This window comes from Falco peregrinus, chromosome 7 (genome assembly GCF_023634155.1).
Source record: "Falco peregrinus isolate bFalPer1 chromosome 7, bFalPer1.pri, whole genome shotgun sequence".
NCBI lineage: Eukaryota > Metazoa > Chordata > Aves > Falconiformes > Falconidae > Falco > Falco peregrinus.
The window spans coordinates 6,947,048-6,961,356 of NC_073727.1; the positions used below are offsets into that span (position 1 = coordinate 6,947,048).

At 42.1% G+C, this 14,309-nt stretch overlaps 1 protein-coding gene across 6 annotated transcripts in view; it reads left to right on the top strand.

Moving 5' to 3' along the window:
• Positions 1-588: 588 nt before the first annotated feature.
• RGS7 (regulator of G protein signaling 7) overlaps positions 589-14,309 on the top strand; it is a 253,975-nt gene continuing 240,254 nt past the window's right edge. For 3 of the 6 annotated variants that reach the window (XM_055811125.1, XM_055811126.1, XM_055811127.1), the window contains exons 1-2: positions 589-926; positions 1,957-2,068. In XM_055811125.1, coding sequence (XP_055667100.1) covers positions 1,991-2,068 — 78 coding nt within the window. In that variant the 5' untranslated portion in view covers positions 589-926; positions 1,957-1,990. Of the gene's footprint in view, positions 927-1,956; positions 2,069-14,309 lie in introns of those variants that run through there. The other 3 variants (XM_055811128.1, XM_055811129.1, XM_005239131.3) reach the window with 2 other exon arrangements.

Sequence of the window (14,309 nt, forward strand, 5' to 3'; positions counted from 1 at the left end):
TCAGCTCTTTTGGAAAATCAAAGCATTCTTACCTATACGTGATGAGGAAGTAAAACTTTCAGACCTGATCCTTTTCTTTTATCGTGGCCAGTGTTGGGCCTTCACAAATTAGACAGTTGCCTGGGACACAGCAAAACACCCTGAGGGTGTCCTGAGATGTCCTCAGGGCTCCTTCCTACCCGGCTAGAACAGACTCGCTCCCTGCCCTCTCCGTCCCCCCCGGAGGTCTGCAGTGCCGACACGGCACAAGCTCTCCCTAGCTGTCACTGAAAAACGAATACCCACCAAGTGTCCAGCTTAAGTCAGAGGAACAGGCACGTTCCCTGTTGCTGTGGGTAAAGGAGTAAGAGGGCAGCGACACGCGTTGCCCACCAGAGTCTTTCACCACCGCCCCCCCCCCCCCCCCCCCCCCTTCCTTCCCGCTGCCATTCGCCCCATTCTCCGCCTGCCCAGCCCTCCGGCGCTGCCTAATCGCATTGCCGGGGCTGCTGCCAGATCCGCTGGCAAGCTGCAGTGCCTTGGCCGGTGTTTTGGGCGAGCGAGCCGAGAGCGCCGAGCCGCCGCAGCAGCGGCGGCCGCGGCAGCAGGAGGAGGAGGAGGAGGAGGAGGAGGGCTGCTGTGTGGCGGAGCAGCAGCAGCGGCAGCAGCAGCACCTTTGACGTGCCCGTTCCCCACGTGACGGCCGCTCCATTGCGGGGAGGGCGCTGAGCTGCCGCCGCTCCATTGCGGGAGGGCGCTGAGCTGCCGCCGCTCCGGCAGAGCAGGGCAGAGCCGCAGCTTCAGCGGCGGCAGCGCCTCCGCCCGCAGCGCGCGCGTGTCTGTGTGTGATGAGCCATCACCGCGTCCCTCCGCCCGCTGCCGGCTGACACCGACCGCCCTCCGCGGCGAGGAGCCGCGGCCACCGCGCAGTGACCTTGGCGCAGGAGGTAACGGAGCCGGGGGGGCCGCGCTGCCGCCCCTGCGCGCCCCCGCAGCCGCCGGGCGGGCGGTGCCGCTGTCCGCGGTGCTGAAGCGCCGGGCTCCCCCCGCGCTCCCCGCTCCTCCCGGCCATTTGCACCGCGGGGCGGGCGCTGCGGGGCCGGGCGGGGGCCGCGGGCGAGGTGCGGTGAAGCCCACGCGGGGGAGGTCTGGGGGGGGCGGGGGGGGCAGGGGAGGGCTTTGGAGGTAAGTGTCTGGAGCGGAGCTCAGCCCCCCGCGCTCCCCGCAGCCACCGGTGCGGTCTCTAGATGGAGCACATTCTTACACCTGCGTGCAAAGCTGGAGCTACGGCATGATCCGAGCTCTTGCTTCGTGCGGCTCCCGTGTGAGCGGGGGGGGTGGGGAGCGGCGGAGCCGGTGGTTTGCGGTGAATTACGCTGAAAGTCGGTGAAAACGAACGGAAAGGTTTTCCAGCTCGATTCTTGCTTTCCTGCCCCCCATCAGCTGCTTCCCTCCCCGGCATATGTGTCGGGGCACACACATGCTGGCGAATTAGCGAGAAGTTTAACGCGCCCGGTTTACTCTTTGTGCGTTCGAGGGTTGTGCAAGTTCGATGTGGCCCGAGCCGTGAGGAGCGGGTGCTGCCAAATACACGGCGGCCGGCAAAATCCATTCCCCTGAAACTGGTCTGGAAGGTGTGGAGCATCCCTTGGTGCAGCCTGGACAGGGGAGGGAGGAGAGCTCTGTCAGGAGGTGTCTGCTTGAGATGGTGGTTAGTGGTATGTCAGGGAGCAGTTCGGAGTGACAATTCATTAAGGTCTAAATTGGATTAACATATTACATTCATTATTTACAGGCAAAAGAGAGTAATGACAGTAAATGGTGAATTAGCAGCTTTGCTCCCATGTAAATATCTGTTGGAGTGAGAGCGTACACCGATTCTGATAAGGCGCTGGTAGAAAGTCGGGTCCATTAATCATCTGGGCAGGAGGGAGACCAGAGGCGATGTCTTACTGAAACCACTTCTGCCTTTTACAGTGCTACAGTCAAAAGCGGATCAGATTTGTGGGACATGGCACAAGGAAATAATTATGGGCAAAGCAGCAACGGGGTGGCTGATGAATCCCCAAACATGCTGGTGTACAGAAAGGTAAGCCTCTGGTGTTTTGCAAAAACTGAGAGGGGGCTTCAGGGAACGGTGAAGTCCTGAGCTCTTTTACCTAGCAAGTGAGGCTGTTATTTTTGCTGTTTCTTTCCAATTTCATGAGTAGATGCTGCTGCTGTGCTTTGCGTTGAATGGAGTAGTCTGATTTCAGAACACGGTCACCTGGCACTCATTTGAAGTGTTTTGTGTCTGTTGACATTTGTGCTGCCTAATGCAGTTTAAATGGCATGTGCAAAGTAGATCTGTATCCCAGGTACTGCTAGTGACTCCTGTTTTGAGAAATGGCTGGGTCGGTTGTTTTAAATGGTAAAATACAGACGTATGTCAACTTTGCATCATGTTCAGAAACAGTTGGTTTTCAATTTGAAGTACTTGATGTATTTAATTCACTTTCTGCATTGATACATATGATGTGTGATGGTGGTGATGTGCCAGAGACTGGACCATGTTTTGAGTTCAGGCGTTCACTTGTAAAATCTATTGGTAAAATGATTTCACATATTTTAAAGCTAAGTATAAACTATTTTCTATTACTGTCTCTGGGCAAAGATTTTCAGAGTGCAGGAAAGTCAGAACCATTAACTTATTTCATATGAGGGGAAAACCTGATTAAAGATACTACTTTTCTGCAATCACCACAATGTAGGAAAAAAACCACCAACCCAAACACATACACTCCAGAGATTCTCTCTGGGAAGAATTTCTTATGTAGTTATTCTAATGGCATCAATATACAATTTTCCAGACATTGTACTCCAGTAGTGGGGCTTGTTTAGCCACCGTGCTTTCATTTAAGTGACAGTAAATGCTTGGGGACTCTGAGATGCGTTTACACGTTTATTTTTTTATAAAGCTTTAATTCCATTTATCAAAACAAGATAATAAAATAAATTCTGATAATAATAATAGAGAAAAATAACTTTGCTGTCACAAACTGGAATATGTAATTATGCAACTACTTGTTCATTCCTAGAACACAGTGCTTTCTAACTTGTTTGTGGTGGTTTTTATCAGGTGAAAAAAAAAATCAATATTTTTACTTTGTTAGAGGCATTGACTTTTCCTTTTGCAAGTTAACTGTAATAGAAAACATCTGAGATATACTCAGTTTAGTCTTTGAGGTGAACTGAGGTATCATCTGTAACTGTGGTAAGTGTTCTTCTCCCAGAAATTAAAAAGTAGTCTCAAATTGAAGTCTGCTTTTTTTCGCTTCCTATTTTCAAAGATGTTGCTGATTTCAGTTAGTTGGTTGTATTCGCTATTTTGAAAAATCACGCTTTTTTTACACAAGTGAATGAATTTAGGAACTTAACCTTAGTTATCCATCTATGTAAGAATGCACATCTAGAAAAATACAGGATTACCTTGCCAACAACACTACAAGTGTGTTTCAAAATGCAATTCTATGCATGGATTTATATGTGAAAATTTGTCGCATATTTTAAAAGCAGTATACCAAAGCTTATATTATTCTTTACAGGTTCTTGATCTTTCTAGACAGAATCTTTCCACATTTGTCATGTACTTCATGCTGAGGAAGAAGTCTTTTCTCAGCTTATTTAGTACACGGAGGGGGAACACAGGAAAACAGTTTCTCTTCTCACGTAGTGACTCTGAGGAACTGGTCAAGCTTGTGACCCATTATATTTGGTGTGACCTCATGTCAGAATTTAGTATTCTGAGCAGCCTCCAGATTGATATGCAACTGCTGAGGCAAGTGACAAGAACCCTGGTGATGCAGGGGAAATTTGAAAATTGGGAGTGGGGACAGGACACACAACCTCAGGAGTGTACTCAGCATATCAAAGCATCAAACACCTTTTCAGTTCTCTGTGAATAGGTGGTAAAGGGATGATAACAGGTTGTGCCTTCCAGTGCAGCAGTGGTCCTTCCCTTGTTGTCACTAGAGTGCAAGTGGTGCACTGAGTATTAAACTTCCAAAGAACACTGGCCTTCTACAGCATTACCTGCCATATTTATTTTTGTACGTGTCAACTTATTTTTGTAGCACGGTGACCAAAAGATCATTTAAGATTGTGCACACTGCTGTTAGAGTACACAGAGAAAACTAACTTGTCCTTCCTTTGGCAGCAATCAAGGAATAGGCAACAAAATAATAGATAGCTTTTAAAAAGTCACCTGCCTTTTTCTGCAGTATGATATTGCTGTAATCAAATGTTATAAATTCTGTGTCTAGAACATGAGGAGGATGGTTAGGTGGAAATCATTTCATTTCAGCATATATCATACCTGAATATAATTCTTTAATAACAACAACTAAATGACAGGATTCCTTGTAATACATTTGAAAACACAATACTTCTCTGTCTGTGATTGTGTTGGAAATGAAAGCACTCTGCAGAGTGAACAAAGAGCTAGAGCTGCCAGCTTCATGAAGGAGACTTTTTTTTTTTTTTAACTGAAAAGTATTAATAGTTGTTGGAAAAAAAAATAACCATAGAATCCTAGAATAGTTTGGGTTGGGAGGGACCTTAAAGATGATCTAGTTCCAGCCCCACTGCCATGGGCAGGGACACCTGCCACTAGACCAGGTTGCTCAAAGCCCGTCCAGCCTGGCCTTGGACACTGCCAAGTAATGTACATGTGCTGTTGGCTGCCTTCAGAAGGAAACGGAATTTGAAGTCTTATATTTTATTTTTGCTGAAATTTTGCTGAAATCCACCCATGTGGAAATGCCTTCTTCCAGAAGTTTATACAACGTCAACACATGGAATAGCACGTTTTGTGATATGCGTACCTGCAAGGAATAGACAGGACGTCTTACTACTTGTGTTAATGAAGAACTAAAATTTGGCTGTGCAGAGTGAAGACCATTGCTTTGGCTATAAATTCTCCTAGTCTGTCTAACTTTTAGACACAATCTGAACTAAGTATGTTCTAAACTACCTGGAGTTATAGCCCTGGGTTTCCAAAATCCTGGTTCTATCGGGAGTATTTTATAGAAATTTCTATACAGAGTGAAGTTCTGGTGTTGACAAATTCAGTAATTAAGGTTTGAATCATTATAGAATTGCTATTGCACTTTAAGTCTTGACAGAAAAGGTGGTTGTTCTTTTTTCTTAAATATATTTGGTTTGTGATTAGTTATTTGAAGGGTTGAAGAAAGATGAATTCTCAAATTGTGATCTGGAGTAATACAGTGTAGATAGCCTGTTATTCACAAAGTAGCTTGTGTTCACAGACAAAGAAGGGTTTAACTGCATTTTGCTTTCACATATGAAATGTGGGTTTAATTTTTTTTTAAATCGGCATAGGATAATTAAATATTCAATGCATACAAAACTTAGAATTACTTATTTGAATCTGTAATGAAAAAGACAGCGGTGCCAATAAATAGTTACTTATATAGTTTTTACACTGCCTTTTAAGATGCTAGTGTCAGTGTTTCTTATGCTTTGGGGAATACTTTTTATTTTAATAGAACATCAGCTGCGATATTCTTTTTGGCTATCAGCCTAATTTTAAAGTAATGGCATGTGACATACCGTTGGTACTGACATAACTTAGAAATAAGTCCTGGGTTTTTTTGCTAGTAGCCTGAGGCAAACATGAAAAATGTAAACCCTCTGCTTTTACTTCCTCTCCAATGGAGTCCATTCCAGTCAGCAATTAAGACACTAGAATCCGTAGTATTTTAATATCACGAGCTGCTCATACATTAATCTGGGGTTTCAGCAAAACTAACTTACTGCTGCAAGCTAGGTCTTAAAGAAGAATCTCAAGATGTAATATAAGGTCCATATTGTGCAGCTTCTCTAAGTTTTAGAGCCTGACCTACCTTTTTTTGTTTGTTTGTTTGTTTTTGTTTTTGTTTTTTGTTCCCCAATCTCACACATGGCAGTAATAATTAAAAGAACAAGAATTGTCTTTGAGGAACTTCCATTTCAGACCTATTGCTAGCCTTGCTAAAGCTTTGTTTATCTTTCTGGTCTGTGCTTTGCTTACTTTCTTAGTCAAACATACGCTGCAAGGATTAGGAGTTCTAATTTGTAAGTTTAATGGTTATTGTATTGCTGTCTGGACTAGCTTGATTTGGGAGATGATAGCTTTATTTTGTAGCAACAAGATTAGCCTTGTCTGAATAGTAATATTCTTGTGACTGAGACTTTGATTCTCTACCTTCCTCACTGCCCCCAGTGTTAAAAGCTTTTGCCAAAGCTGATTAGAATTACTGACAGTTGGGGCTTTCAGTGCTGTAATGAAGATAATGAGGTGGTGTGTTCTGGTGACAATTGTTGAAGGTTATATGTGCCAGTACTCCTGTATAGCACGGGCTGAATTTGAAATCTCAAGCTACTTCTTAGTTTACTGTGATCCGAAGTTCTTCATAGAAACTACACCTCCGAAGCACGATACCTAGCGAATGTTGTTGTAAAGGATATTTTACAATTGTGATAGCTGTGCGGTGGCAACATTTGAGGAAACAGTGACCACCATCTTCTACTAACCCTTCTCCTTCTCCTCTGCTTGGACCAGAGGTGACTTCCAGTGTATAGGGTATATGTGCAGAGAATACTGTGTTCTCACGTGGCTTTCAGCAACTGCTCCCTTAAAAAAGATTGTTGGAAGAAAATGATACTGCAGATACGATTTAAAGCCAGTGAGCCTAAGGAAAGACTTGGTAGGTGGGATTTTTTGAAGTGCTGTCACTCCCTTTCATAAGGGAAGAATTTGTCTGATACCGTGCATTTCTGAGTATGCCATCACAGCCTGTGGAGGCGTCTTGCTCCCAGTATAAACCACTGAGTTTGTTACTTTATTGCAGATTTCAGGGTACTCTCAGGTACTCAGGTACTAGAGAAGTGTTGGGCTTTTTTGGTTTTGGTTTTGGGTTGGGTTTTTTTTCTTTATTAAATTACAGTATACCTCTACATTATGCAGTTTCTTCTTCCCGGAAGAGGAGTGCTACCATTGCAAGTCTTGGATGCTGGTTTTGGTTTTCTTCCAACACTTGTCATAATAGAATTGACAGCGAAAGGTCCACATTTGTGGACCTCAGAATTCCAGCTCCAGAATCAATGGAGTTTACCTCCCTATCCAGTGTGAGTGTTATGAGGCTGTCATAGTTCCAGAGTAGTTGGTTGATAGCAAAGTAAGCTATTCATAGGTAATATTTAGAGAGCAGGAACTTAAGACTGAAGCATCGAGTGGTTGCTAGATGCTGGGGAGTACCATTCGTGTGGTGAGACTGCATGTTTCCCTGCACCTCTCATCCTCGTGTTTTGTATCTCCCCCCTGTGCAGTGATTCACTTTGCTGTGTCCTCTCCTGGAATGGTTATTGTTATTACTAGGTCTAACGTGCATGTTTTGGCATCGTTTGTGATAAGAGCAGTGTGAAGGTTTTGATTGTCTCCACAACTATACAGAACCACTGAAAATGCCAAGGAAACCTGATTAAAAACATATCTATTTGAGTCTGCAGGTGGCTAGATTTGTGAGAGGGGCGCCTGCCCTATGCGTTTGCTTTGGTGATTTCTGCTGGTATTTTCCATCCTTTTCTGTTCTCCTCTTCCTTCCACTAGGTGTAGAAATGTATCAAGTGATACTGCAGAGAGAGGTTTACTGCTGCTTACCATTCCGAGCTGGATGCGCTTGGATCGCTGGCATTACTGTCAAATCCCCAAACCCCACAGAACTCTGTGCCACCATATTACTTAATTTCTTCATCCCACGTGTGCCGTTTGAAAACTGTCTGTGCCTGTTTTTATTGTACATTGTCATTTTCAGTTTCTCTGCTTCTTTCCTTTGAAGCGGTCTACATTTGTAGCTATGGAAACAATGATGCTATTGATAGTGACGTTCAATATCGAGTCAGAAATTGTTTTGGACTTTTGAGTTTTGTTTTGTTTTACTTCAGACTTACAATGTTCTTTGTGGACTGCAGGAATTTTTATAGTAACTTCTAGCATAAATTAACAGCTTCATGGTAAAGCTTACATGAACTATAATGAGGCCATATTAAATTACTTGCATGTAAATACAACTTGTGAAAATGTGGCTATTTTCTCAATTCAGGAATCACAAAGCAATTGAAGCATAATTGTGATTTTTTGTATAGGAAACACTACACCAGCTTCTTCAAATCAGTCTGTAAAAGCTGCTAAAAGAAGAAATTTGGCTTGTGCAGTTCATTTACAAACCTAAATCTGAGATCAAACCTAGAAAGAACAGAATAAAGTCACTAGCAGAATATGTTTAATGTTTTTTTACGTGCTGTAAAACTTTTCTGACAAAGCATTTGGGAAGGTGGAGACTACAGATATATAATAATATGGAGTGTGAACAATAGCTGGTTTTCAGCTATATCTCTAAACAAATAAAGCTTTTGTAAAAGAGGTGCATATAATTAATCTCTGGGTTAAATATGGGTAAACTGAGGCATGACAGTGAATATCAGAGCAGTGGAAAAGCTAAAAATCCTCCTTTTGGTGAAACAGAGCAAACTGTTTTCTACAGAAGAGGGAGCCATTAGGGCTGAGCTTGCAAAATACTACCCAGAATGGATTCTCTTTTTTTTTTTTATGGAAACAGATTGCAATAGTAGGGGGAAGAAGCTGGAAATGTAGAAGGATACCTTTTGCCAAGTGTGATCAAGTCAAGAAAAGTCTGGATTTTAATAGTGTTAATAAGAACTTCATAAAAATGAGTAAGGGAAGAAAAGCTTGAGGGTAAGATTAGTAATAGTAGGAAGAGATCAGCTACTTCAGGAAAACATCTTCAGATGAAACTTTGAGATGATGGTGCTGTGAAGGAAAAGTACACATACAGTTTTCTGTGGTGAAAGGATCAGTTGCGAATTTTGATTTCTGCTCTTGATTGCCACCAGCTATAAAGAAAAAAGGTTGGAGAGAAAAAGATTGAGCTAGTTATTAAAGTACATGCTAGTTATAAGAGTAACTGGAACGGGTACAGTGGGAATGAGGTTGGCTGGGAAGCCACAGGGGACACGAGTCCTTGGAGCTGAACTGTCTGAGAAGCAGAGCTGGGAAGTGCGGACACATCTGGAGAGCGAGGACTGCCTGGGGTTAGTGCAGGAAGGCAGGCTGGCCGAGAAATGGAGCTGTAGGAATGGTATAGGAGCATCTCATAAAACTGTCATAACTGTCAGTGAAGCTTTTACTAGATAACCTAAAGACGTCGTAACTGACACGGATGGAAGCTTGGCATTTGGACTATTTAGCCTCCTAAAATTTGGAGCCTGTTTTGTGTTCCTCTGTGGGTGTGTATATATATATATATATATATGTTTGAAAGCTTCCTTGGTCATATACTGTTGTGGATCTCTCTCAATTTGTTTGTAATGGTCTGTGTATCTCTGAGAAGACAGCTTTATAAGCTGAGTTTCAGAGGAGCTCCTTTGTCTGTGTAAGTGATCAGGGTGTCAAAAGCCAGAGACAACGTTCTTGCTTTTTCTTACAGTTGTTATCTGCTCTTCCTTCAAATGTACTTCCGGCTAGAAGTTTATTGCTGATGAACAGGAACTGTAGAGATGACCCTGTAATGTATACTTTATCTACCTTTTTCCAACGAAGATGCCTGTTTTTCAAGATTTTTAAAATTGTGCTATTACTACTCAATTGAGGACATCTTTGATAGCCATTAAATGAAATTTGAAACATATTAGATCCACAGCGTCATTCAAATGAGAAACCCTTTTGGGGAAGTCTCTAAGAATTTATTATGTAGTATTCATGTCAAAGGTGTGCTGGTTTAATTCTGAAAAACCTTAAGCAAGAGCTGAATAGACCCCAAGGACCATCCACATAGAAATTTACCCATCACAGTGAAATTATAGTTCTCCTGGCACTCTTGTACCATTTTTACTGAATCTGGGTAAAATGGGAATGTTGAAACTGTATTAACTCTTCTGCATCACTTCTGCTGGAGTTGCGTGATTGTTTTCTCCTTCCTTTGACCTGTGTGGAATCCTATTGGACTAACATGGTGTGAAGTTCTAGGGAGGATGGTGCCACCGAGGAAGTGACAGCACACACAGAGGACCGATCTCCTCACAATGCCGTTCAGAGGTACAAGGATTATCTGGCTGAAAGCAAAAATCACCCCCTATAACACCAAAGGATTTTTTTTCTTTCTGTTCCAGTTATTCTCGGTGACGTAGATGGTTGTATAATGTGAACGTACATGTATGTACGTACATGCATATGCACTTAGTAGCCTAACAAATGGATTGGCAGTTATAAATACCCCCTCAGCGCTGCAGAGTCCTGCTGCTGGAGGACAAGCAGCAGCAGTAGGGTGGCTCTGCTTTCGTGGGAGGCTGCGGGGTCAGGACCCTTCCTGGCACGTTGCCTTTGTAGCTGTACGCTTTTGTGACCGTTCTTCATTGTTGATTAAATAGCAATCCACAGTAATAAATAAATAATTTTTTTAAAAAAATATCTACTTACAGCTCCCATGGAATTTATTTTGGAAAGAGTATTATGCCAGTCAGACCCGCTTTTATTGTAATCTGATTATTGATTCATAACTGATCGTAACTGAGTAAACATGAAAAAAAGGTGTTATTAGAGGGCATTTAAATATGCAATAGTTTTTGACAGTATCTCATGTATATGATGTTACAGTGTTGTACTTTGCCTTCCACATTGTAAACATGAACTGCACTGAAGTATTTTGAATAGCTGTTATTTAAGTGCCCTGAATTCTGGTGAAATACCACATTTTTTCTGATCTACTCTTACGTCAGGATGAATAAGCAGTTTACTGAATGCCTTCTGAAAGAAAGACATATTAGTGCTTCTTAACACCTACACTTCTCTGAACTACAGGCTGTAAGAGGTATTTGTCTTCTGTGAGATAGATTCTGCCCTCAGATGTAGATTCACCAGGACACACACAATTGCATTTGATATAGAGCCAATATCAACAAGAAGAATGGCAAAGCTTAATCAACCTTCAAAATTACACAAAACTTGAGACAGGTGTTTTATGACAAGAATTCTCTTTATGTTGTACACCCTTATCTGTATGGAGGAGGCAAATATAGAACATTGCGTGGCTTTACCACAAAATCCCTGATGTCAGCATGTTTGATGCTGCAGGCGTGTAAGTGTAAGCTGAAGAACAAGTTCAAAATTGTAAAACAGGATGGCTTAGTAGCAAATGGAAAACTTAGTGTATGAATAACGCTGTCTTACAGGGCTTTACTAAGATTTCTGTATAACTTTAGCTGTGTCATCTGTAAAATAGGTGGTCTGGTCACTTAGTGAAATTCTGTGATCTGCTCTTTACCCTGATAAATTTAAGGCAGTCTGTACAAAGTATTACATCAGATGGTAAAGTACTACAGTCGTAGGAATGCAGGTTTAAACAGCTGGAATTTTATAAATAACAAGAGTTCTACCCAGCTGCTCACAGTATTACTAGCTTTCAATTGTCTCTGTTTTTTTCTAAGAGTTACTAAGCAACGACAAATCTCATTCAAGTCACTAGGAGCTAAAGGTTTTTAGTACCTTTTCATACATCATGTCTATTAAGCTGTGGAATCATCACACGACCTGAATGAAATGTTTAGGTTCTGGCTCCTGTGGTCTGGAGGGAACAGCAGTGTCCATGAGAGAAGAGCCAAACTAATTCCCAGTAAAGTTAACGCACTGGTTTGGTTTCCAAGAGAGAGGAGAAATGCCTTTGGCTTGGTTAAAACAGGGATAAATGATATTGTGCTTTATCTGTGCCTATTTCTTAAGAACCTGTAGTACGAGAGCAATACTTTCACTATAGGAAAAATCTTTACAAAGTTTCAGCACGTTCTGTTCCACAGCCAGCTGTTACCTGAAGCACTTAGGTTCATTTATAGTGGAAAAAAACAGCTCTGATCTGGCTTTCTGTTTATCATCACCTCTGCTTCCATAGCATTACTTTTGGATGTTGAAGTTCATGTCCAGCTGTTTACTAAAGACACAGTCCTGCTTTTATACTGAGGTATAAAATTATATTTTTTTAACCTGTTTTGAGGTCCTTTCAGAAGAAAAGCGTGTGGCTGTGTTCTGTTTCCATAGTTGTGTTGGTATTTATCTGTAGCAGTCACGCTGTTAACCTTTTAGCAGCAGCTTTGGTCCGTAGTTGGCCAGACAGGCCACAGCCAATACTATTGTCTCTGCAATTCTTTTGGTTTATGGGTGTGGTTTTTGGGTTGTTTTTTTTTTTTGTGTGTCTAGAAATGGACAACTAAGTTTTGGTTCCAGGACACTGGACTTAACAATCTTTTCTACTGTATTCCAAAATTTAGGAGCTCTCACCTTAAATGATGGAGGATAAGACATGGTGTACAGGTATTAATGTGTAACCATGGATTGCCTCCAAAGTTTCTACATTTCCTTCCAGCTCACTGATTTCTGTTGTATAAATGAAGATGCAGATGCTGAGATGTCAGTTTATGTTGTCTGAAAGGGTGTTAGCACAGGACTTTGACTTGCCATCCTTTTTTTTTTTTTTTTTCTCCTTCTTTTTTTTTTCTTTAATGGTATTGAAGAACTCTACTTCTTGCTTCCCCTTCAAACAGGAATCCTACCCGTTGGGTCCTGTGAAATGGTTTCTTTAAGTAGACCGTTTTACGGGGTTATTCTTAGTCACTTTCAGCAATATTAAAGGACATGGAGAGTAGGTTCAAGGGTAAAACGCTGCATGTGAGGCACTGAAAGAACGATATTTAGCATCGCTTCATTCTGTCACTTGCCATATGGTTGTCTTCGTGTGAGCTGTACCACCGATTGCTGTCTGGTGAGTGTGGAAAAATAGGCAGAGTTGAAGGAGACCACCAGGGCTGTGCAGATGCTTCTGGAAATGGTGCCAGAGTTCCACTAGGATGTGCTCTTTCCCGTGGGTTGTGAACAAACACTCCGCAGGGATGCTGAGAGAGAGGGAGGGAGGAATGAGTGCTGGTCTCATGAACAGGATTTTTCATGCGAAGTGTTGATGTTGGTGCCCTGGTCAAATTGTTGATCAAGTCTTTTAATGGTGGTTTTAATTCATTAATGCTTGTTCTGCAGTTTCCAGAGTGGAAAGTGTCTACTGTCATGGTGTGTTCATCAGCCAGCCTAAATGCTGGTGTTTGTTACCTGCACTTGTGTTACACAAAGGAGGCCGCTGGGCTTAGTGCTCTGTTGGCAAACTGAAAAGATAATTTCTGTCCATAAAATTTACAGTCTAATTATAAAATAAGAGGTGATGAAGTGATTTGGGGGGACTATTCAGAAAAGGCTCTGAGACTAGGTAATTTCCATTTTTTCCCCTCGGTGCATGGAACGGTCTTTGCATCACCTTCAGAATAGAATTTCAGGGTCACCAAAATGGAAGTGAAGCTTGCTAGAAATTCAACCATTCACCTGATTTGATCCATGTGTCAGAGTTTTTGTTTTTTGTTATCTTGGCAGGCTTTAGCAAGAAGAAATATGTTTCTGTACGTTCTTGCTTTTCTCCCTTATCCCACCTTTTTGACCTTTTCATGTCATCCATAAAGACAGGGTAAATGGATTTTAGCTGAGTAGTCCACAGTTGACATGACCGTATTAGAAACGTTCGATGTGCTGTGTTATTGCATTGTTACCTGTCCTTGGAACGGGCACCTTCTTGAACATTTGAAGCATATAGTAGATGCAGTTGAAGGGAAAAATGGGAAAATGCGCCCCTCCTTCTCCTCCTTTTAAAAAAAAAACTTCACCAAAACTAGGCTTAATTCTTTCCCATTTGCCTTGTAGAACTAAAGTGAAATTTTACTTTATTTGTGTGGCTCTAAGTGCAGGGTAACTGCTGTTCTCACTTGGGTTATTAAGGTTAATTCCTTGAAAAGTAGCATTTCACCAACACAGGAACCATGCGGTACTACGGAAGTTCTTGTGCAGTGTGTCCTGCTGGTAGCACGCTAGAGGTGTGAATTCCAGCTTTTTCCCACTGAAGTAGGCTGTATTGTAGAACGAATTAGATGAAACATTATGTTTTGTTTATATTTTCCATTTTCCCTTCAAAGTAAATGTAGCGATGACTTTTGAATGAGTCGCCCTTCTACAAGCTAAATAAGTTTTTGTAATTGACATATCAATTGTAGCATTAGCTATTAATGCAGTGAATGACTTCTGACACATGGGATTAAATGAGATAATAGTCATTAGCCAGTATAACACCTTTTTCCTGAAGGAAGAAATGGATGGTGTCTTGAGGATATAATCTGCATTAGAACACAGTGGG